The 25,564-nt window shown below is 40.8% G+C and overlaps 2 protein-coding genes across 2 annotated transcripts; both read right to left on the minus strand.

Moving 5' to 3' along the window:
* Positions 1-1,157: 1,157 nt before the first annotated feature.
* Positions 1,158-8,361, minus strand: LOC306747323 (immunoglobulin-like domain-containing receptor 1; the record flags this gene model as incomplete). The annotated part of the gene is made up of 8 exons (XM_079230364.1): positions 1,158-1,580; positions 2,261-3,195; positions 4,113-4,238; positions 4,454-4,600; positions 4,711-4,830; positions 5,168-5,317; positions 6,276-6,446; positions 8,313-8,361. 8 exons carry the CDS (start codon positions 8,359-8,361, stop codon positions 1,542-1,544), a joined length of 1,737 nt encoding a protein of 578 aa, XP_079086490.1. The 3' UTR covers positions 1,158-1,541.
* Positions 8,362-10,551: 2,190 nt separating this feature from the next.
* Positions 10,552-24,820, minus strand: LOC306748001 (immunoglobulin-like domain-containing receptor 2; the record flags this gene model as incomplete). Its single annotated transcript, XM_079231112.1, has 10 exons — positions 10,552-11,086; positions 12,565-13,234; positions 13,641-13,842; positions 14,997-15,110; positions 15,393-15,554; positions 15,651-15,797; positions 17,351-17,407; positions 20,276-20,395; positions 21,431-21,760; positions 24,781-24,820. The coding sequence occupies 10 exons, from the start codon at positions 24,818-24,820 to the stop codon at positions 11,051-11,053; spliced, it is 1,878 nt and encodes a 625-aa protein (XP_079087238.1). The 3' UTR covers positions 10,552-11,050.
* Positions 24,821-25,564: the final 744 nt, after the last annotated feature.

Here is a 25,564-nt window from a genome sequence, read left to right on the forward strand (position 1 = left end):
AGTCACAGGAGTCCATATATTAGACTGCATTAGTTTCAGCTGGATGTACATGTTAAACTGGCCACTAAATGTAACATGTAGCCTACAACAGTATTTTTCTAATGTGTGTAGGAGTACCCCTAGGGGTACTTTGGAGTACTGCAGGGGTACGTACGATTTTAAAAACATTAATACAAACCACATTTTATTTCATATTATATATCTATTTTCAAATTGTCAACTTCCACAGCGTGTGTCCAGTTACGTAGCATTTCAAAAGGGGGAACAATATTGAAAAAAGTTTGAGAACCACTGGCTTTACAACACACAAAACAAACATTTAACCCACATATTTACCATACATAAAAAAAAAGCTCAATGTCATTATTTGAATATTAGCGATAAGTGATGTACAGAAAACATAAATCTACAACTAAACCTCAGCCAAACATAAATCTTCAGATACAGCTCATCAATATTTATTACAGCCAAAACCAATGTACACTTTTAGATTCGAGCACAACATCCTAAATTTTGTTCAAATACCCAATTTAAAGTCTTGGATTTTATGTACTCACAAATTGTAATACAGTTCTCACCATATGGTTTCAGTTGAGTTAATTTCTTCTCAGAGTTTCTGTGTCAATTAGTTTATGAAATGTATTTAGGATTGTGCACCATGTGAGCAAAATAAAAGGAAAAATTATTCAGATTTTATACGTGCATTTTGACACAAATACCCAGTCGATATTTTACTTTTGTGGTACGAATTTCCAGATAAACTTGCAGGAAGTGAATTTAGCAGCTACCCCTGGAAGTCCGGGTGGCCGTTGCAAACTTTGAAGGAACAGCCTTTTGATTTAAGGGATCATTTTGGTTTGGTTGGGAACGACAGATCTATTGATACAAAATATATAGAAATGACCCACTTCACACTCGCTGTATGTAAAAAGGTTAATTAAAAACATACATTAATGAAAATCACAATTATACTCTGTCCATCTTCACACATCTTCATACAACACACTTTTATTGCTGTCTAATAATGTTATTAAGGGTGAAAGGTAAAAAAAAAAACAACACTTTAAATAGTACAAGAAATTATGCAAAAATTAGAAAATATATTTTTTTTAAAATACACACTGTATCAATATGAATCAGTATGACAATGTCTCACACATTACATGTTCACAATGATGAACCTAAATAACCCACAAGATCTCACAGTATCCAACATTCTGCTTGTTGAAACTGTTGAACATTCACTTAAAAAACACAATAAAAGATACTTTAATCCATCACCAGACACAAATTACACCGTTTAAAGCGGCTAGGACAATAATCATACATGGCCTTCATAACATCTGCAATTTAAAGGCTCAACTGAACAGGTTTTCTTCATGCATACATTACAGTTTGCGTTGCATATTGTCAAGACTCTTTTACATTTCACAACAACTATATTCTTGCAGGCTGATTGAACAGATGAAAATTCTTACTGTTCGTCTTCATTTTCACCGTTCTGGAAACATTCAGGAACAAGTAAAAAAAAAAGAAATGCTTCAGATGACTACGCTGGTGCCGCTACGGGAACTTCTATCCTAAGAGAGAAAAGGGAAGTAAGGTTAAAGAAGTAGATATTATTATTCAATATCACTGATGGAATGTAACCAAGTACATTTACTGAAGTAGCCTGTACTTGAGTAAAGTGTGCAATTATTTCACATTGTATTCCCATTTTATGTTACATTATACTTCTACTCCACTACATTTCAGAGGTAAATATTGTTATTTTCACCAATTTATTAATTTATTTGACAGCAGTTACTGTTAATTTTTACATTAAAAAAACAAACTATACGATACTACTAATCTACCCAGTAGTATACAAAGTATCTAAAATTGACATACATAAACATACCATTGACATAGTACAACATTAAAATGCTCTTACATGTAATTGTTCGTGATTTAAAATATATATATATATATATATATATACTTTACATTATTTAAGTATATTCTGTTTAAATTTTTTTATCTAACACTGTGAAATAGCCACATAGAAGTCCTTACAATTTAGCTAATAGGCTTGTGAATGTCTGCACAAAATGTAACAACAATCCAACAAATAGTTGTCACGGTGTGATTAATTTCACTCTAGACCAAAGTGCTTGACTTAATGGATGGCTAAAAGTGATGAAGGAAAGAGTAAAAGGAGACAGAGAGCAATGACCCAAAGGACATTGGTTTACAGTTGATATCAGTATTTGGCTCTTACAGATAGGCGGTTGTAGTTCCTCTGACCGTTACTACGTCCAGGCTGGTTCTCAATGGAGAAGTAGCTGGGGGGCTTCTCTGGCCAATCCTTCCCTTTACCTCCTTTCCTTCCGCTGCTGTCCTCCTCATCTGAGCTCCAGGACCCTTTGCGCCGCTGAGGAGGCGAATAGCTCCTCTCCCTCCGAGCTGCTCTGCTGTGTCGCTCCTCCATCAGGTCGTCGCGACTACGAGTCCGCGGTCTGGATGCACCTCCTCTCCTCCCGGCCGAACCTCCACTCTTGTTCCTCGAATTCCTCTGTGCCGCTCCGGCTCGCCGGTTTTCCAATTCAGAGTCATCGCTGTAATCTCGCAGGATCCCCCTTCTGGAAGGAGAGATGTCCCTATAGCCTTGACTGTCGCGGATAGGACCTCCTCCGGGGCGATTTGTACTCCCACTGGACTGGCTGGATATCCTGGGACCACCTCTGGCTCTGTCTCCACCACTGGGCCCCCTGCGTGAGGAAAAGCTGGGTACACGCTGGATTATAGGAGGCAGGGTGATCACCCTTCTCTCTACCCCTCTCACCCCCATCTCATCCAGGGCTGACAGCATACTCGGGGGCCCTGGTGTGTAGGGGACTGCTTGAGGAGCCAGCTGAGGCTGTAATGGGAGCATATTCTGGTGAGCGTAGGGGGCCATTTGAGGGGGTCCCACATCCAGCCCCCTCACCTGGTTTTCCAGGAAGTCCAACACCTGACCAGTGCCATGATTGCTGCCATGCATACTGCCGTTCACATGATGTGGATGAGGAGGAGGCTGATGCTGAAGCTGATGCTGATGCTGATGCTGATGCTGATGCTGATGCTGAAGCTGATGCTGATGCTGCAGATCTATGGGTGACAGCTGCATAGGAGCCATGGCAAAGTTTTGTTTGGTGGGGTAGTCCGAGTACGAGCCTGGAACAAAAGTGACAGAGAGAGTGACATGAATGACCTGCACCAGCTGACTTTTGGCCACATGGAGGCAAGCTGTACACAATATTAATACATTTTCATCTAACAAAGTTGATATGTTGTGAGCAAAAAGTTTCATTTTTACATAATCAGCACTTAGGGAGCAACATGTGTTTTGTTCTCCACTCACGGGCGAGGGAAATATCTGACTCTATGGCTACTAAATTACTAAATGCTCCACTATGTTCACTTTTCTGCAGCTTCATCACTAAGTAAAACTCACATTCAAGTAGTCATATGATCAATTATTCATATAATCATATTACGGCTTATTTGAATATCAATACAATATTATTATCTCCTCCATTTTTATAGTGTTAGTTTAATTTACTGACTAAAACCTCTTTAAAACTCTCACCATCCAACGGACAAAATCCAGAAAAGAGAAGTTCAGATAAGAGACGCCCTAACTCACTGGTAGAGAACAGGAAGATCTCCAAAAACTACTTACCAATGACTTATCTGGTTTTCAGGTCAAAAAGTTACTTAATCAGTAATTAGGTATTATCTTTATCACCTAAAAAGGTGCTCAAACTAAATAATCAATGAAAAATAAGACAGACATGACAAAAAGAGTTTCTACTTATTAAATAAATATGGTTTTAATAATGCTATGCTAGAGTAATACAGTAGTTTATACAGACTATTCTATTTTTTGTTAATGTAAAGCAACAAACACTGTTTAATCATACTGTATAATTTACTTGATATAAATAGTTTAAATGTAGACATAAAAGTAGTGTTCACACAGACATTGAGTCATCCAACTACTGAAACCAAACATACGCCCTTGGCTTTGAGCAATAATGATGCAGCAGCACATCACAAAGCATGAATGGGAAGTCTTTTGTGTCCCTCACCTGAGTACAGTATGGGAACGCCCTGGGAGGAGGCGTTGGAGCTAATGGGAGCGTAAATGGGTTGACCGTTCATCCAAGGAGTCATGGCCTTCTGAGCGTCCCGTATCATCCTGTGCTGCATCACAGCTGGAATGCAAAGAGGAGGTCAAAGGTTTGTGTGACTCCGTATTGACATGGCAGATTTTGATATGTAGGCTTAAGCAAATACAAAATCTGCAAGAGGCAAAGTTTGATCGCCGGATATATATTTGTGTAAAAGAATCTGTAAAATGTTATGTAGTCTATGGTTTTCATAAAGAGTATTGAAGTGTCAGCTGACAAACAAACAGCATCTCTTGCACCTTTCTCCGGGCAGCAGCATGTCTGCGGACAACACGGGCAGCGGACGTAGCAGCAGCACTTCTGCGGGCAGCACTGGCAGCAGCATATGCAGAGGAGCATGATGAGCATGAGAGCACCGATGATGATTAACAGGACGGTCAGCCAGTCTGGAACAAGTGAGCAGAAACAGGATTACTGATATTTAAATCTCAGAAAGACTTTTCAGGGTCTTTGTGGTCTTGAGTCGAGCACCACAACGTGAACGGAGGAAACTCACGGTATACGATGAGTTTGATTTCAACATCCGAGTCGCCCGTTGTGTCACCGGCAGCGTCGATGGAGCAGAAGTATACGCCGTTATCCCACCACATCACCTCGTTGATGATCAGGTCAGCCTCTGTTCACAGACAACGTCACATTACTTCCAAAACAAGACAAAGATACTTGGGATTAAATAGTTCTGATCTGGATCACTGCAGTAAAAATTCAAACCAAAAGATGTTCAAGACAACCACCAAATATTTGCAATGGAATGCACTGATTGACAAATAGTTATTTATTAACAGTATGTTCGCAATCCAAACTATCTTAAATAATACATTTAAGTACATACATTTTCCATATTTCTATACAAACATATGCAGCCTGTAAAGTGTCTTAAAATGTAGTCACGTACGATGTATCGACAGTTCAGACTGAAATACTCTGTCGACATTATAATGAGTTAAACTTACTGTTTTGAATGGTAATTTTGCGTGTTCTGTATTCTGCCCCCAGGATGGGCTCATTGACGCCCCTCCTCTGGATCACAGTGCGGATTGTTCGCTGGCGGTCTGGGCAGTCGTTGGAGGGGTCCTGACCCAGCTGCAGGGATGCCTGATAGCCTTCAGGAAGAAAGGAAAATATGATGAAATATGGAGAATGTTTTGCATATTCTTTTTCGACCAGATCGGTCTACCTCATGCTACTTCAAACCACCATCCCCGTGGCACTAATTCCTTCAAAATGTCCAACAATCAGTGTTTCAATTTCAGCAAGTTAATAAAGCTTAATAATGTAATCGCAATTAGCTAATAAAATGTAAATCACACATTTGCGTGTGTTGCTGCTGCTTCAAAGTTAGTGTGTGCTTAATGACATTATCATGACCATAATTGTCCCTACATGTGATATTCAAAAATACTGCTATTCTAATATCATACCATATTATTATAGTAAACTGACTTAAATTACTTTCATTCATCTGACAAAATTTCACAAGTTATCACTCAACTACTGTTTTAATTTCAGGTTATAACTATTCAATGACTATAAAAGATAAAACCATAAAACAAGACAAAAAGCCCATCAGTTAGATATCATAATGGACATTTTCATTCAAGCATGGCTCTGAGAAAGATCTCTTTCACACAAAAACAGACATGTTGACTCATCATAGCAAGAAAAGCACAGCTGTTACCAATCAACATGAATGATTGCTACAGTACAACTGGAACTGGAGTATCTTGTTGAACATCATCAGCGTCATTAGTAACACCTGTGCTTTCCCTGCTACAACGTGACAAAACCTCTGCTGTGGGAAAAGGCCTGTCATCAAAACATCTGGACCCTGTTTCAGAAATCAGGTAAAAATGTATAAATGTGTAAATGCAAAGTGAGTGAAATGCCACTTGTTAAACGAGTGTCTGAACATAACCATAAACACACTAATAATGCTTTAGGTAGTACAAGGAGATGCTTTATTGGAACAGCAAATATTATGGGATTGTTTTTGTTTAATATTTTGGTTGAGCTACACTATCGCACATTAACATCAGAGCTTCCTTCCACCTGCGGCCTCACCTGTGGAGTAGTACTCCAGCACCGGGTCTTTACAGAAGGACTTGAACCTCCAGGTGACCAGGACATCCTGAGGGTTTGCTGAAGTGGAGTAGTCACAGTGAAGGATCACAGAGGCAAACAGAGTCGTGCTCCTCTCCGTCTCTGGAACGATCACCTGGATGGACAGCAGCTCTGATAAAATAATGACAAAGTTTGTATTAAAATAACAGCACCCACGACAACACAATATTCAAATCAGTGTAACCTCAGAGAGAGAGAAAAATACTGTGTTTGTGTTGCAGCTTTGCTCTTGAACGCTGGATGGATAAGAATCTGACCAAACTGGTTAACAGTTTAACTGTTTAACACAGAAGTCATTAAGTGTGCACATATTTGTACTCCATTATTGAAAGGGAGTTGAAGAAAGCTAGCTGATGACAGGCGACATCTGCTAATTGAGAAAAGTAACAGTTACGGTTCGAGGTCAAACACTTTCTCTCTGGAAAAGTTGTCCAAATCTGATGGAGAGGAATGTACGTCAGTAACTAAGGGTGCGACATGTGCTGGCAGTTTTTCTCAGTTGATGTATGTCTTATACAAATATGAAATATACACAGTTAGATTAGGGCTGCAACAAACTATTATTTTCATTATTAATCTGACAGTTATATTCCTTTTTTAATTGTTTGATACTTTAAAAGTGTAAAACAAAATGTTTATCACTATTTGACAGAGCTCAAGTTGATATCTTCAATTGTTTGACCCAAACAGTCCCAAACTATTGTAAAGGATATTTTTTAAAGCTGGAGCCATTACATTTCTGCTTTAGCTTTATTTTTATTTTTTTATAACTAATCGAGTAAACACATAGTTTCTTCTCGAAGCCACGACGTCCTCTCCTGACATCATGATCAGGTGTTCATCCATAACCCAGCTGTATGTATTCTATCCACTTGCAAATGCATTTTAATAAACTACTTTTGGGCTTTATGCGTTTGCCTTTTATTTACGGAGAATACATTATAAAACTGGGAACATAAACCATCCAGTCCAAAAAACACAAACATGTAAACATTTACAAAACTGAACTGCACGTTTTCAGACAAAACTAGAGATTTTTTAACACAACAAAAACATGCATGTTGTTAATATGTGATATACATTCTGACATAAACTAAAGCTGTGATCTACAATTAGAGAAATTAATCTGAAACTATTTATATTATTATTTTATAGTTCAAATCAGATGTAATAGTTTTAGTAATAGATTTTCCTTGTGTTACATGATAGTAAACACAGGGAACATTAAACTGGTTCGTGGCAATATATCTTTTTCATCTATTTCTGATGGTTTATTGGTGATACAATTGATTAATCAGTGAATCTTGTAAATAATCTGCAGACTAATAATAATAATAAATGATTGCATTTGCAGAGTTATTTAGCTAATTTACTAGAATATAGAAAACAAGCACATTGTGAGTCTGGAAGAACATGTTTGACATTTTTTGCTTGATAAACGATAGTTATCAAAATGATCGATTTACTTTCTGTTTATGATTTATCTATTATTTCAGCTCCAATAATACAAAATAACGTTTATTTGCAGCCTCCGATGACAAAAACAATGTCCTCATCAACATTTGTTTTCCAAGACCGTTTGATCCAATGAAGATTTACATTTAGAATCAGAACAGTGTTTTGCCAAGTACGTTGCACATACAAGGTGCATAACAAAAAACAAAAAAACAGTGCAATACGTTTGTAATACTGTCTTCTGTAATACAAGACTGTTTCCACTGTGTGAACTGTGGATGCTTTATATTTTGGACAGCGCGTTAAGAACACATATTATAGTGTGCAGTCACGTGACAGCAGTCGGCCTTGTCCTATTTCCACCTGTCGATAATTAACTTGTACACACCACTGTTAGTTTCGACTGTTTGCTTAAGTGGCTTCACCTTAAATTCCTGCGCTTACGCAGAAAAAGAGCCAACAAGAATAAAGTATAAACGTTCAGGACAAAGTGTGTTTCCTGAAACGCCTTTAAAGCCTCACCCGTTGGCAGGTGAGCCAGCAGAAGCGCCATCAGTATCACATTTCCCATCTCGTTGCCCTTTATTCCTCCGCGGAAGCTTCTCTCTCTCTCTATCCTGCAGGAGACTCGAAATCCACCAGAAATCCGGAGTATTTGGAGAAGGACGTTTTGTATCCGTTGTCCGGCATAGTTCCTCTTCTTCACGGGGAAGACGGCATGCTCGTGTTTGTTGTCTGAGATGGAAGACGAATGTTTACTGCCGACCTGAGGAAAACTTTCCCATAGAGAGAGAGAGATAGTGTGTGTGAGCGAGAGAGAGTCGGTGTAGGAGGCGGATCGTCCCCCTCCCCCTCCAGTTTCAGGTGACATCATTGACTCCGCCCTCTCTGACAGGTGTAACATGGAGTAAATAAAAAGAGGAGCAGGAATAACAAACAGAGGAGATGTTGATGTTTTCTCCCAATTTCCGTCAATACAAGTTTACAAGTTCAGGTTTGGATTTCACTGTTCCAAATGAGCAATTTGAGTCTTCCCCAAGGGACGAAGGTTAAGACAGGTAACAGTGGAGAAACAGGTCCATTAGCAAATGACTGATTTATTACTTAGTTCTCTGCTGTGTTTTGATGAGTTGATGGCAGATGCATACATTCTTCGTGTGCATCTTAATATCCAGTCCATCAATCTTAAGGCTTCAGCCCAGTTGAATTAAAAGGAGTGGCGACTGCATAATCTGAATTCACTGAAACCGGTCAGCTCGTCTGATGGTTTTCAATGTATTTGTTTGCGGCAAACAGCCCGAATGTGAAGTCCCCTCCTCGTGATGAGGCACATTGTTCGATCTCTTTGTGCGAGCATGTTTACATCTCCCATCCAGGAGGTGGACCACAACGAGCTTGGCTGTTGACACAAAACAAGGCTCGCCCAAGCTGAGCTCGAGTGCGGCTCTCGGCCCACTGAAGTGCTCTTGAAAACCTGAGAAGAAATGCTGCGTTCATGAAAAGCTTTGCCATCACATCTGTGTCTGGATCCACTCTGGACCTGGACACATGCCCGCTTTTCAAATGCCTCCGTTGTCAGTATCGTGGGAGGACTGCCTTTCATTTTCTGTGGCTTGCTATCCAGTCTGTGCCAAACATTCACGCTGTGTGCTGCTGGCTGTGTTTTAAAGCGGTTACAAATGTTCTTCTGTTTTTATCAACATTGCAAACCTGATGCCCCTCACTAGAGTCAGAAGATGAGAGGTAGTTGGCTTGTTGATATAATTACTTAACAGATCTACTGGGTATAGGCCTGGGCCTCAACATCTGTATTAAGTGTGAACATTTCTTATTGGAAAGTCAATCAAAGGACTATAAAGTCACAAAACTACGAAGAGAGTTACAAAATGATCACACAGAATCACAAAACGCCCACAAAGACGAGCAAAATAACGAGATGGATAACGACCATGAAGAGACGCAATGTGGCAATATGTAGTTCTTCAGTAAATGTTTATTGTTTAATAAACTTTATATAAATATTAATACTTTATGTAAATATGTTGAAGCTGTACATGGGATTTGCACGATAAAGTGTGCTGATTGTGTGTAGTTCTGTCATTAAAGCTCGAGTGTTTATTTAGTTGTGTATGCTTGATAAGCGTTGATAAGAAATGCACTGGCTTTATCCGAGGCACAGTGCACACGCTTAACCACTCAAACATCAGATTGTGCTGCAGACAATGTTGTTATGTATGTTATTTCAAAATAAATGTTATCAAAACAATTGAAATGCAAATAAATGCAAGCATGCAGACCAGTTTGTGTCAACTGTGGGAGTATTAAGAACAAATTAACACTAAATTTACGCTCGTGAACAATTGTTCCTCGATAAACGAAACAAAATCTCAATTTAGACCTGATTTCCTTATTTCGAAAATATAAAAGAGTTAAGACACAGAAGTCTGTTCTGCAACATATGATCTATAAATATATATCAATATGAAACGGCTTGTGTACAGTACAATGCATGTGCAGCTGCTTGTTTGGGATGAGTTGCTGCTTTTCTTTGTCTTGATAGTAATAGTGATAGTAAACCAAATATATTTTGGTTTAAAGCTGTTGGTTGGGCTTTGGGTAATGTTTCATTATTCTCTGACCAAATGATGAATGTTTAAATTGATTATAAAAAACAATCATAAGCTGCAGTCCGAGCTGTCTGTATCTTCTCTCTCGGCCAAGATAGTTAACATAGATTCATTAAGACAGCTGAGAGTTCTTTGAGTTTTCTTTATTGAAAAAGTATTTAAGCAGTGCAATTACTGTAAATATCTGCAGAACAAATTCAAGGTACAGTACTTACATACAGTCCAATATCAACAACAGACAAACACACAAATACAAAGTGAACCTGAGTTGCAATGTACTGACTAAGTGTGAAGTCTGCAGATAAAAATAATTGGCAGATAATAGAAAATAAAAAAACATCTTGGCACTATTGTCAGTAAATCCAGTCACTCAACTCAACAAATAAACACATCCATAACATCTGTCGACTACACATGAAGAAATAACTCAGGCGTTCATGCACGTGAGTAAAAACGTCCTGTATTAGTGCACATTTATGTCTCAGCATTTCCGATCCACTACTGCTGTTCTTTTTTGGCGCAGGTATTTTTAGTGAGACGAGCCAGACTTCATGTGGCGGATGGCAGAACCGTGAGCTTCTCCTGCCTAGCAACAGGACGGTTTAAACGAACGGCCTGGCAGTGCTGAGCGGGTCACACTATGAGAGAGTCCCTGCCCAGTGCAGTGCTCTGTTAGAGGAACACACCAAGAGCCACATGTTAGACACTTTGCACTCATGCTCATGCGAGGGGACTCCAGTCTGGTGCCTCCGACCATCCACAGAAATCATGCAGCTTAAGCCAAGTTAGTCGGAAAGACTGTAATACAGGCGTGTTAAAAATATATTTAGTAAGCCGGTTAGTGAGTGTTTGCAACACTGTGAATGTTGCAAGGATGAACAGGTTATACTGCACAGATTTGAGTTAAATCATAAGACTTCTGTAAATATATGCAAATGATATCACAGATAAAATCCTGTGGGGACTAAAATGATATTGATTCAGTGTTAAGACCATTAATTGTGTATGTACATTGCACAAGAGACAATCGGATGACGTTACATAATACTGTCAAACATTTTCAAATGTCTAAATACAAAGGTGGCATTATTCTATTTTATTCTTGACATCAACAAATTCCATGAAAAGACCAAAACCAGTAACGACTCTCAGCACGGCTGACTTCCCTGACCTCTCTGTGATGCTCAGCCCCAAGACAGTGTGTTCCTCGGCGCAAATCATTAAAAACATGTCGCAAATATTTAGTTTGTTGTCATTTTTGCTGCATTGCCTTTATTTGATAGATACCAGGAGCTGATTACAGTCCTAAACCCTTAAGTCACCACGACATCTCTTAGTTTATGAAGTTTCAGTAATAAAAAAAAAACAGCAGGTCGCTGTAGTTTTTAGCAACGTCACTCAAACGCAAATAAATAGTGCATTGATTGGAAACTATTTGGTGGGCTAGTGCAGAGGTCCCCAACCCCTGGACTGTGGACCTGAACAAGACTTTGGCCACTCAGCAAGGAAACAATATGAGTCAGCAAAGAAAGATGAATAATAATAATAATATAGCTAAATTTCCATTTTTGCTGTAATTACCTTGAACTTGGGGCAGTAAATGCAGAGAATTTACTCATCATGCATGCCTCCAACAATAACAACAGCAACACACTTTGAACTAAAGTATTTCACCACTTTTTTAGTATTTAATCGTCACAAAATCTATATGAGGAAACCCTCTCAGTGTTCCTGGAAGGTCTGTATGTTTTATTTAGTAAGCAACCACAATGAAACACAGATCAAATAAAGTTAAGTTTCAGTTTTAGCTACTGTCATTCTCTCACTTGACGTGTAGGCTATTTGTGTTTTGGGATTAATTGAGAGACATCATGCCTGATCCAAAACACACATGACCTGTGAATATGCATATGAACCCACAAACAGACTAATGGGAGACACCTGCTGAGCTGTATCTTCAAGCTACTTCAGGCTTTGGCTACAAAGACAAAATCGAATCAAGTATTAGTTTTTGGAATTTTCATTGGATTTGTTGACAGTAAGAAAAACACAGAATACACAGATATATCATGTAACTATTATAAGATTAAGAGGCTCTTTCCTGAAGAGGAGGAAGGAAGTCCTTGGTCCTGCTACAAGTAACTCACCAGGTTTCGGCTCCTGTCTCTGTCCTCTCGGCCGCCCTGCTGCAGTGTGTGGGGCGTCCCCTGGTGGGGGCGGGTGTAACAGAAAGGCCTCATGGCGGGGTCAGTGGTCCTGTATAGCTCTGATCTGGGAGGCTCTGCAGTGCGGTACCGGTCTGTGGTGGTTTCAGCCCGGCGGTACCGCTCCGCCTCCCGCTCAGAGTACGGAGGCAAAGGGTCCTCCTCCTCTGGACGGTTGCTTGGCGACCGGCTGTAGTAACTATCGCTGCCCTTCCCTCTGGAGCTGCCTTTGGAGGGAGTGTCACTGTCCTCCTCCGGTCTACAAGCTCCTCTGTCCCTTCCCCGCCCCCTCGTCTTGCTGTCCAACACACTGCTGAGGAAGGCGTCATCGTATGCTTTGCCTTGTGGCGCTCGACAGGGACGGTCGCTGTCCCATGTGTCCCTCCTCTTCTGTGGTAAAGGGGAGGGGCTGCGGCGGACCCAGTTATCGTCCTCTTCTCTGTAGAAACGCCTGGGAGGGCTGTAATCCCGCTCGTAGACCCGGTCTGGAGGGTCAGCGCGTCGACCTCGGGAGCCGTAAGACTGGGCGAAATCCTCCAGCTCGTCCAGGGAGCCGGTGCGCCCCCTTCTGCCCAACGTCTTCCTCTGTAGGTGCTCTGACTGGGAGTTCCACCTACAGCCAGGAAGACCACACAGCTCAGCTCACAAGTTTGTATCACAATCAAGACACTCAGATATTATACATGATGATAGGTTCGAAATAACCTTGAAAAATAAAACACAAATGCAGGTTCATAAATTCAAACATTAACAGCAGCTTTAAAAATATGTTTTTTGGTAGCTTGATAAGTAGAGGTGTGAAAGGTGGTAAAGCAAATATATGCCTGTAATATTTTTCTGTAATGCCAGATATTGGAGTCTATGAGAGTGATGGGGTTTACATGGAAAGATCCCATCTAACAGGCACTTGAACTGCCTGGTAAACGGATGCTGCCAGTAAAGCAGTTCATCCACAGTGGTGACCGTTACCCTCTCAACACATAGACGCATGCTTGCACTAAATAACTCTGTAATCGTACCTTCTGTCGAGCTCATCGTCTGAGTGATTGCGTCTGACCCGTCTGGGCCTTCGACTCTGTGTAGGTGGAGCTGCTCTCAGCACCGACTGGTCGTCGAGGTCTGCGATGGGCGGGAGTGCCTTCATCTGCACCGTCTGATAGGTGTGTCTGAAGTCTGTGTTCCCTCCATCATGAAGAGAGCTCAGCTCCGAGAGGCTCCTGGCTGTTGGCACAGACACATTAGTGGCATTTGCTATTTTCATCATAAAATTGATTTGGAAAACATTTGTCTGTAACCTGCGACTAGAATGCACAACAACAGTTGTGAATGAAATGAAGAATTTCAGAGCAAGCTGTGGTCTACTGGAAGTGCTATGTAAGGGTTTGGGGTAAGAGCAGAGTAGATGAGGTAGCTATGACTATATCATCATGAGCACTGATTATAGCTGACTGCAGATTACTGAGTGCAGTCATTTCTCATGTGCCATTACGACTTATGTCACAAACAAGTTAAATGACACGTCTGGTGATATCATTTTTGATCTTTATATTTTCAACAAATCCTATGCAACAACTTTGCATGTGTAGCCAAAGCCTAATATATCTTATGTATGTGTTATAAACTTCAAATGATGTGCAAACACTATAAAAACATGTCATCCAATCAATGTATGTATGAGTCCATCCCACATATGACGTCCTCCTGTCATGAATTCTCTCCACAGCACCAAATGTGTATTAATCCACCGCTAAAAATAGTCCTCAACAAATGTCCTATTTACTCCTGTTTCACTTCTACTAATTACTACAGTGCCAAGCTGTTTTAGGAAACCTAGGAGTCTTTAAAACATTATGAATTTACATATCTGTTCAGTTGGAACCAGTGGGCTGAGAGGCACAGACCGGCTGGGGAAGGCAGTACTGGTTGATACAGACGGAACAATTTTGTGTTTTCATGGGATTTGTCAACACTAACAAATATCCCCAGCTTTATCCTTTTAACGTCTACAAGACAAAGCACTTCAGTGAAGTCTCACTGGTGAAATAATAAAAAGAAAATTAGTAGTAGTAGTAGTCTAACCAACTTTAATGTTACTTTAATGTTTTCATTTGTAAGTGACTGTGGCATAATCATATTAATTACGCTCCTGACAACTTAATCGACTAGGGATGGGCAATATGCCTTTAATACTGTATACTTTGGGGTATAAAACCAATGTTTCAAATCAATGGGCATCTAAGCAAGGACAGTTAGACGTTATGAAATTAATGAATGGATGGGATGTAATGTTCATTTACACAAACCATGCACATAAAACACAAACACATGAACACTGCCACACAGATGACACACCGGCCTAATCTGCGCAGGCTTACGTTTAAATGCAGCCGTCTTGGCAGAGGGAAACTGAGCCAGCTCCTTCTCAATGTAGTACAGAACTTTCATTGAGTCCTGGACTGGACTGGCTTTCAGTCGATAACCAATGCGGGCTGTAGATGTGGACACACACACACATACACACACAGTACATACACACACAGGGACATAACCATGCAAGGACACACAGATAGACATGCAAGTGTCCAATGCGCCTTCTTACAAAGGACAAACTAACTCAAACAAGTTAAGACAGCATTTAATAGCAAACATGCACGTGGTAGGCAATCATTTCTGTATTTTCTACCGAGGTTAGAGACAGACTCGAGGATGAGGGATGATAGATGAAATGAGGGTTAGTCAATTCAGTGTTTCTAAAAGGAAATAAGACTCACCTCCAGCTAGGGTATTCTCCACTGAGGGAATGGAGGCCATCGTTGTTTCCACATGGGACGAAGGGGCAAGAGGAACAACAGTAGGAACACCAGGAATGTAGTAGGGATACACAGGAACCTGAGGAGGCAGTCCACTCTTGGCCATCTTCCCTGCCTCGTATACTGCACAGGAGAACAACAAAACAATGAGTGATTGCTGCCAGATTGATGCTGAGAATGCACGTGTAAGTTATAGTAAATAGAGACAGTATTTCTCACAGTGTCGGGGACAGCAGCAGGTGTCCGGACAGCAGCAGCAGCTGACGTAGCAGCAGCAGGAGTGAGGACAACACTGGCACCAGCAGATCCCCAACAATAACAGGAACAAGATACTGCCCAGGACTACAGATCCCACAAACACCCACTCTGGAATATAGACACACATTATTCATTTCATTTTTGTGAGACATGGTAGGATTCAGTTTAAAGTTATTATACAGACTACATTATCTCAATGATACGTTTGCTAAAATGTATCCGTCCTCATGCCCTATTTTGCTCCCTCAGTAGTTGAAGCTACTATGAGGAACTTTCATCTTGCTGGTTTTGGCGGTGCCCATGGACATAAGTGGTAGTGTCTCTAAACACCAGATTCCCTTTAGAAAATCTCTCTTTTTACTGCAGCAATGTCTGACAGTGTGCCCCGTTCAGTCCTGGTTCTTGTTTTCCCTTCCCTTAGTGGGCTTAGCAATACATCATATCCTGAGTCTCCAGCAGCGTGGAGTCAGCATTGGCTCCTGGAAGGAGGAAGAGGAGGCGCTGCTGCCAAGCGTGGAGCTCTCCTCCTCCCGCCAGAGCTCCAACTGCAGATCGGACTGTGTGGAATCCAGCTTGGTTACACCGATCACAAGCATTAAGAATAACTATACAGAAATAGACAATCTTCTTGCTGTGGTCTTGTTTACTTCTGAAGGTCATATAGAGGCGTTGGAAATAATTTGAGACTGTTTCATGACCAGTTAAAAGTTCCTCACAGTAGCTTTAACTTTTGCCATTTAACCGTTTTCTACCACACACGGATCTGACGAACCCTCTGCCTTTAAAATGTGGGTACGATAGGTGACAGATAATGCACCTATATACTATACCTAAAAAGTCCAAGGGGACAAGAAATACGAGCAGTCAGAGAATCAGAAACTAATAAACTAAGGTTAATTTGGAAGGAAAAAATAGGCGAATTGTAAGATTATTACCCAAAACCTCCACTGTAAAAATTCCCAGTTTACAGATAAATTTCTTGGTTCAACTTTGACTTGCTGTTGTAGCCAAAGTTGTCCCCTTACTTATTGTTTGGATGATCTGTCTCCACTCATCATCCGACCACTTTCTTGCCCATTGTCTTAGCAAGCTTGTGTTCACAGATCTCATCAAATATTTAAGTGATTACAATATGAATTGGTCAAAACAACGTTAAAAACTATAACAATCATAAACAAGTTGTAATAAGCTGTTGATGTTTCTGTCACCCCTTCAATGAGACCACAAAGCATGTAAAAAAAAGGACACTTCAGGAAAGTTCAAGGGAACTGTGAGTGACTCTTATCCATCATCACATCTCTAAAGTATCCAGACCCTAACAACATACTTCCTCAAGGGTGTGCCCAAAAGCCAAATCCACTCAGAACCCCTCGCTAAGTCAACACATACCCCCTGAGGAATGTGAATCATGACCAGGGATGTAAGATAAAAACTAGGCTCTTTATGTAGCTTCAATAACGAGTGTAGATTCAGGTTGAGTTAGACACAACTTTCTGTAAGTTTTTCTTGAATTTGATTTGTAACAGTGAAAAAACATGGGCTCATGCATTTTGTTAGTAATAGAGAGTTTTGATTGGCTGCTGAGAATCAAACGTGAGGAAGCAGTAGGGAAGCTAGAAGATGACAGGCAGGGAGATGAAAGTGCAGGTGAGGTGCCGTACCTGGCATAATCTCCACATCAAACTCAGGTAGGATATCGTCCTGCGGACCTGTCCTGCCTGCAGAGAGAGGGAGAGCACAGGTAAAGGCCGGCAGAGGAAGCAGAAAGCAAGAGTCAAAAGGTCAGCAGAGTGGATGCTCAATGTTCATTAACTAGTTGAAGAACTGAAGGGACAAACCTTTTACATAAATGACTTATCTTACATGCTGTGATGAGGACATTATTTGGCCATGCTAGCAGGATGGTAACGTTGGTTGGTCTGCCACTTTGGTCCAGACTGAACTATCACAGCTATTGGAAATATTACCATGAAATTCAGTAGAGACATTCATGGTTCCCAGCCACTGAAGCCCACTGCCTTTGGTGATCCTCTGACTTTTCCTCTAGCACCAAACGTCAAATGTCTCAAAAATACTTTGAATGTCACACTAGAAAATTTGGCATACACATTCATGCTTCCCTAAAGATAAATCATATTAACTTAATTTATTATCCATAAAATCAATTAAATTATAAAAACATTATAAATTATCTATCATCAGGTCTACATTTGTATTTGCCTAAAGTTTGATTTATGACCAAATACCTGTGAAACTAAATACATTATAGGCCCCAGCTGTACTTTGTGTTGAGGTGAACAAGGTGAACATTATATATGTTAAAAATCATCATGTTGTCATTGCGAGCATGTTAGCATGCTGACATTAGAGTTGTGTCTAAGTGCAGCATGACTGGAGTCTTGTCATCACATGGATCACACTGATATAGGGTTTAAAAATAAAAATACTAACCAGTAAACATGAACATAAGTCAGAGTTCAGAGTTCAAAATGGACTTTACTTTGAATCTAATTTTAGCAGGAGGCCAGCGGTGCTATGTTTCTGTTTTGAGGTGCACAGCACGCATGCGCCTCTCTACTGGAGTTAAAACTGCTCACAAATTAATCTACACACACGCAACATGCATACAGTCACACACACACATTGAGACATTGTGTGAGGACAAAGAGGGGGTTTTGGAAACTGGGGCACATTCTAGGACAACAATTTAGCATGGGAGCCCATCAGACGAGGTCACGTAAGTTGTACGGTTGCGACACAATATCTCTTTTGTGCTTTACATACAAGATAAACAAGTCAGAAAAAGAAACATTCAAGGCAGTTAGAAAACTGCAAAATAGAGAATAATAAAGGGTCTGCGACAGGTATGCTGGCACTGAGACACAACTGCAGGTGTTCATGTTTTTTGTACAGTATGCATTACCGTTGGTGTGTCAAAGGACTATAATTAAAGACTCGTTACTGTCTGACTGCAGGGATAGACTAAACACCCACTGGCTCCAGAGTGTGCTGAGTATAGGCTGTTACTATGGGGGAGAAAAAAAACAGCGTAACCTTTCCACCTGATAAAAAAAGTAATCTTGTTTCCCTGGCACGTTCATCTACATACCATGAAGCTCAGTAACACTGAGTAACCTGAGAGAGCTGAGCAGCTATGCAGCCCTGACAGGTTGCAAGGCAGTGAGAGATGCAGGAAGGAGTAATGGAGGAGCACGTGAGAAGAACTTGCAAGAAAAAAGAAAGAGCGAGGAAAGAGAAAAGTCAATCGAAAAGAAAAAACTAAAAGAGAGATTAGAGAGATGATTGGAGAAGAAACATCACAACTTGTTGCTTATTATTTTGACATTTGGGAAAATTGCTTATGTGCTTGCTTGCTGAGACATCGGTGACTGACATGTCTGTCCAGTAAATATGGAGCTGGAGCCAGTAGCTGGTTAGCTTAACTTAGCATAAGGACTGGAAACAGGGGCAACAGCTAGCTTACACAATATATGTCTTTTGTTTACTGCGTACAAAACTAAACGTTTAAAATCAATCAATTTGTGGTTTCACAGGAGGTTATGTGAAGATTAGTTACAGTTAAAACAAACAAGATATAACGTGTATAGTTTTATTATTAGGAAGCTGGTATTCTGTTACTTTCAAACAGCGTTGAGCTAGCTGTTTCCAATCTTTATTGCTAGACAGTAGACTAAACTAAACTAACCAGCTACACACAGATATTAGAGTAGTATCAATCTCCTCTGATTCTCTGCAACTAAGCAAAAAAGCAAATTTCCCAAAATGGCAAACTATTGCTAAAAATGTTGGTGTATAAAATTGGTCGTGCACCCAGTGCAGTCTTGTTATTGTCACATGTTTAACCTCCCCTCTTCTCTCCTGTGAGCTGATGATAATCAGATTAATGCTCAGTGGAGGAAGACCGTATGAATGAGCAGACTTTAATACGATAAGAAGCATCAGGGTTAGCCAAAGGTAAAGGAGGAAAACCATTTTGGGTAACTGTTGTTAGAGTTTAGCCCCCTTTTCTACGTCTCTCTCTTCATGTCGACAGCAGCAGCGGCCCTCAGCATGCCCCGGTCTCCTCTGTAAAAGCACGGTGCCGTGGTAACAGCTTAAGGAGTGGCTTTGGCAACAATGGTCTCCACAGTTTCCCCGTGGAGCGCTGTGGACAGGCTACCTCACTTTCCTTGACAGAAGGTGGTGAATATCGGACTTTTAGCACCGAAATGTTAGCTGTTCATAAATCGTTAATTAGCCACTGTACAAGTCTAAAAAACACTACACAACTGAATACAAATACAATATGATCACACCCAAACAGACGAACATATGCTGTGCAGTGTAACTGACTTCAAATGGACCTGAAGTACAGTCCAGCAGACAATACCAGAGGTGGAGAGTACTACATGTACTCAAGTACTGCATTTTGAGAACGTATAATGTATATGGAACGTAACTTCACTGAGCTTAATATGAAACCAAACATTTAAAGAAAACTTCACCCAGTCGACCACGATCACCCTCAAAGTTTGTCTAAGTCTTTATGTCACGATGCTTCTATTAAAAATAAAGTGTAGGCATACCGAGCACCAGTAACTCCAACTGGGCCTCGTTCTTCCCCTCCAGATCATTAGCAATGACGACTTTACAGAAGTACACTCCGCTGTCTCCCCACTGCAGCTCCCCGATACGCAGGTCTGCTTCTGCACAGAGAACAAAGATGAAAAGTGCTGCAAGAAGAGAGAGGTCAGGTAGGTACATGAAGCAGGTCCGTGTTTAATCGCTGTATTCGTGAATCAAAATTGATTGACGTTGACAACAAACTGACTTTAATGACATTGTTAAACAGCTTTTGGGTGCAGACTACATTGAAACCTTTGTAGTGATGTATGACTGATGGGTTATGTTTGAAATTGTTCAATATTGGCGCTTCTACAATACCTGAGTTTGAGTACCTGTACCAAAAGGTATACTATTTACGAAGTATTAACATGTTTTTCTACTTAACTCTTTTCCTCATTTGACAAAAGAAACCAAATGTCTCAAACGTTGAAATGATTATAGTAAAAAAGTGCCTTTGATTTAAAACAGAAACGAGGAATCAAAGGGTAAGTAGGCAAGCTTACAATTCTGACCAGAAGTTTGATGACAGCTTTTGGTATTTGACAACCTTCAATACTCTGTGATATGAACTCTTTCTGATCAGTACCAAAAGCATTGAGGTTTGAATACACCCGTAATTTGACACTGAAAATCAGTTGTTCGTGTTATGTGAAGCCAAGACAAAACTAAACACTTAGCGTTTCTATGAAAAACAAGGAAAATACAATTTGACATATATAATTAGATTATCAGCATCGATGAATTTGTCCTGTCGGTGAACCTTTATCTTATTTACTGTAACAAAGGATGACATTGTTGAATGTGTGTCACATGTGTGTCACATTGACGCATCTGGATAGAAGATGGGTGTTTTGTCTTGATAAGGCCTGAGGTTTTACAAGGAGTCATATATGAATAGGAGTGAGAGCAGGACGTCATTACCCTGTGTGTGTGTGTGTGTGTGTGTGTGTGTGTGTGTGTGTGTACTCTATTGTGAGACTGCGACAAAAGAGGTATATTTAGAGAACAGGAAACACGACGCACAGTCAGCTCTGAGTCCTGAGAGCAGTCATCAAACAGCTGCAGCAACGCTGTTTCCTCAATTAATAACTTTAATATAAGAATGACGACATTACTGTTAACGATGGCGATGTCTCTTCCTTTGTAGTGCTCAGCCAGCGTCATGGAGGGTCCCTGCGCCGAGGCCACAACCCGAACTGTGCGGCTGCTGTCGGAGCACTCCAGGTGGGACGTGGCGCCCAGCTCTGAACCCTGGACGCCCAGACTCTCGGGCAGGGTGAAGGACTCCCGAGTGCGGTCTCGGCAGTAGGACTTGTACCACCACTGCACCACCGGGGCCTGAGTGGAGGCGGTTTGGTACTGACACGGGAGGACGACGGACTGGAAGAGCATCGCAAACCGCTGCTTCTCCCGCACTGTGACATGCACGCCATCGCACACACACACTGAGAAGAGAAGAGAGCAAGGGAAATGGGAATAAGTTCTGTGGTTGAGACAAATCGGCCCATACGTAGAGCTTCGGTTTTGACTATTCAGAGAGTCGTGCAAATATTGTTTAAAGATAGAAATGTGTGCAATAAAATTCAAACACAGTATTTATTAGCATTGAGAAATACCAGGTTCACCTATTTGATCAACATCTCCCCCAGCATGACCACTATCAACATCCACTTATATCTAAATTATGATTTTGATTAATTAGTTCATTGTATGGACAGAAAATTGTGGAAAACATTTGTAGAAAATACAATTCCCTTTAGATCCGAGGTGACGTCATTCAATTGCAATTTATGTCCAACCAACAGTCCAAAACCCATTTAGTTTACAATGATAGAAAAGTGAAAGAAACATATCTTCACATTTGAGAAGCTGGAACCATGTTTGGCATTTGTGCTTGATAGATTACTTAAATTAATACGATATCTTATGGTTTCAACCCTGATTAACGAATGCACACAACTACTGCAATACAACACGAAGGTTGTGAGGTTCTGCTCTTGTTGAAACTGTTTTTAAGAGGTTTTCTGCTCATATTTAGTCTCCCCTCGATTGATATAAATGAGGTGGCCAAATAGTTGCAGGACTGTTGTTTTAAACTACTTTTCAGAGTCGACAAAAAAAAGTATAAAGACAGGAAGAGGATGCAGATGGCATCTTGACATTACTGGAGAAACAGCTGTGACTCTTCTTGGTCTGTGTGGATGATTCCCTGCACCTGGGAGAGATTTAGCTTCATATTAAAACAGGAGTAAAGACAGGAACAGAGATTAGGCTCTGCTGCTCGGTACCAGGGTCAGGAGGTTAAATTCCAGTGTGTGTGGGGGGCTGGGGAGGCCTTTGGAGCGGCAGGGGGTTGTCATCACAGAGGGAGGGGATGGAGAGGTCGGACACTCGTGGGCGCTTTCTGCTAGTCATATTAGCTCTAGGTGGGGCAGGAACTCCCTCTAAACATTTCCCAGAAAGACAGGAAATCAAAACAAAACAAGTCCACCAGCCCGACTCTCTCCTTAGGTCTGTATTTATCGTTCATCTAAAATGGACGCTTTTCCTATACTTTCCTTCTATCATGAACCCAAGACTGCTTATATCCAGGCCAACATTAGGACTGCAACTAAGAGTTATTTTAAATGTATTTAAATGAATTATGTTTAGTCTTTATAAGTGGGGTAAGTGCCCAAGGTGACGGCTTCAGATGTTGTGTTTAGTTAAAACTAATAAAGGTTTATCAATAATAGTTGAAAATTATTATATTGGATTGGATTTATATCAGGAAATCAGGTGGCTTTATTGATCAACTGAGTCTGGTCAGATGAGCATCTTCATGTTTCTTTTCCCCTGATGAGAAACTAAACATTATCTGCATATTTCCAAGTACAGTGATGGAGCCAGATGATTTTCACAGGATAAGAGAAGTAGAGGAGGGGTGACTGAGCCCCGAAGTTCCTCCCACGGGAGAGCTCTGGTCTTCTCTTTGTTTCTTTTTTCATGGACCAGTCCATTGTTAGGGCTTAGCTGCCCCCTCCTTTCTGTCCCACTTGAGGAGCTGAGAGGGGGAGGAGGTCATAGACTCTCAACCAATGAGAGCATCTGGCCTCCTCCAGCTGGGTGTGAACAGACCAATCAACTGCTCCAGGTTTAAACCAAACCGTTACTCTCTGAATGCCACCAGGCTGAGGTGAGCGGATGTTCTGTAAATGATTGTTTTCATGAAGTTTCCCATCAGGTGTGAGTCACTGTAGGCTAATGAACAGGTGGCAGAGACTGCAGACAGTCTCCTCCTCCACCTGCATGCAAACTGAAGGCATCATTTCAACATTACACCTCCCTTTATAACGGTGTGTTGTCACACATATACTCCAGGTCAGAGCTCTTCCGCTGCATGTTTCCTGAACTCGGTCAGGCTTTTCCTCTCCAGAGCTGTCACATTTCCTGCCTTTACTGCGTCGTGCATTCCTTCACATTGACTCATTAGACCAACAAAGAAACACAGATAAGACTATATAATATAGTCTCCAAATTCGATGAAGGATTTCATAAAGTTTGTGGCAAGTGAAGTGAGTATTGTCAGGGTGTTTTCAACAGATTCAATGGTACACGTCCAGCCCCCTTGAGACCTTATGAGCACTTATTGGTACCGAAATATAGTTTTAGACGTAAACTAAAATAATGTAAAGTATGGGGCTGCAACTAATGCCTTTTTAAAATGTTGATGAATCTGTCAATCGTCAATTCATTGATTACACTTTACACTCTATAACATGTCAGAAAACAGTGAAAAATGCCTCTTTCCCACACCCCAAGATGTTAAAGGTGCTTGTTTAATTTGATCAACAGAAAACACATAGCTTACTATCACAAATGATAAAGAAAAGCATTAAACTCCACATATTTGAGGACATTAGACCAGGGAATGTTTGACTTGTTGGCTTGTGAACTGAAGCGACTAATCAATTATCCGAATAGTTGAAAATTATTATCAGTCTATCGATTGATCGAGTAATCGTTGCTGCTTCACTTGTTATATTGCACCTTTAAACTACAGCTCATCCATTAAACAACGTACCTCACAATATACAATGACGCTTTTATATAGTAAACAGAGTGTAACAGCACAACGATAAGCCCCTATAGGCCCAGTGGACATTGTTAGTATAATCATATCTGTGTAGGTCTACACTGCAATGCAAAATCCATACCAGACGCTATTAATCCCATGGTTATAAGGGTCGTCACACAAACCACCTGACTCGTTACTAAATCGTTAAAACACGATTCTAAACATCTTTAAAATTGGGCATTCGTCTCGTTGACGTCCTCGAAACAAGATAAAGGCTCAAACATTAAAATAAGCTCGTGCAGCCTCAACAGGAACACGTCCCGGGACCAGCAACCTGTTGCGCTGCCGCCGCACACTTGACACGTTTTAGTGAAGAAAACATATTTAAGAGACGGGAACGGGACTCACCGGACGCTCCCAGTAAAACAGCCAGCCGGTAAAAGTTCATTCTCCAGTCCGTGTTATGGTAAAGTGCCGTTTATCCGCATGTTGGTCCGTGTGGTTGTCCGCTAACTGCGGCAGTAAACAGGACTCCCAGGCTGCGACTAACGGGACTGTACCACTTCAGAGGTGAGTCCAAACGCACCGCCGATCCGATATCGGCCTGGAAGTCATGCGCAACAATGTATACACATCGCAAGATTTAGTACTGTCGTTTTTTTAGTTTTTATATCGATGGAGTCTAATTTTGATTTTTTGCAGCGGGTGCAGTGGCAGGCCTCCCGGGAAGAGTCGAGAGGTTTTCCCGGTGTGGAGGAGGAGGAGGAGGAGGAGGAAGAGGAAGAGGAGCAGGGCTGCTCCACGAGTAAATCAGGTCACACTTGGCTGTGAGTTTTGAGGAATTTTACTGCACAGAAACGGCAACATTTGACCCACTTTTCTTTATTGAACTTGATTTGTTTTTCCTCATATAAAACAAATATATGCAATTTTACATTAAGGGGAATCATTTGTCACACAAAAACATTGAGAAAAAGTTGCTCACAAACATCACACACGGTAAAAAAAACAACAACAACAACTAACCTACACAACGACGTTTTCCACACAAGTTAAAAACACGTTTTAAAATAGGTGTAAATCTAGCACAGGTGCAGCTGAGGCACTTGATTACTGTCGATCACAAACTACAGGTTAAACTTTAAAAGATAATGTACACATTTGATTTGGTTAAGTAAAACAAAAGAACAAT

This window comes from Taurulus bubalis, assembly GCF_910589615.1.
Source record: "Taurulus bubalis genome assembly, chromosome: 15".
NCBI lineage: Eukaryota > Metazoa > Chordata > Actinopteri > Perciformes > Cottidae > Taurulus > Taurulus bubalis.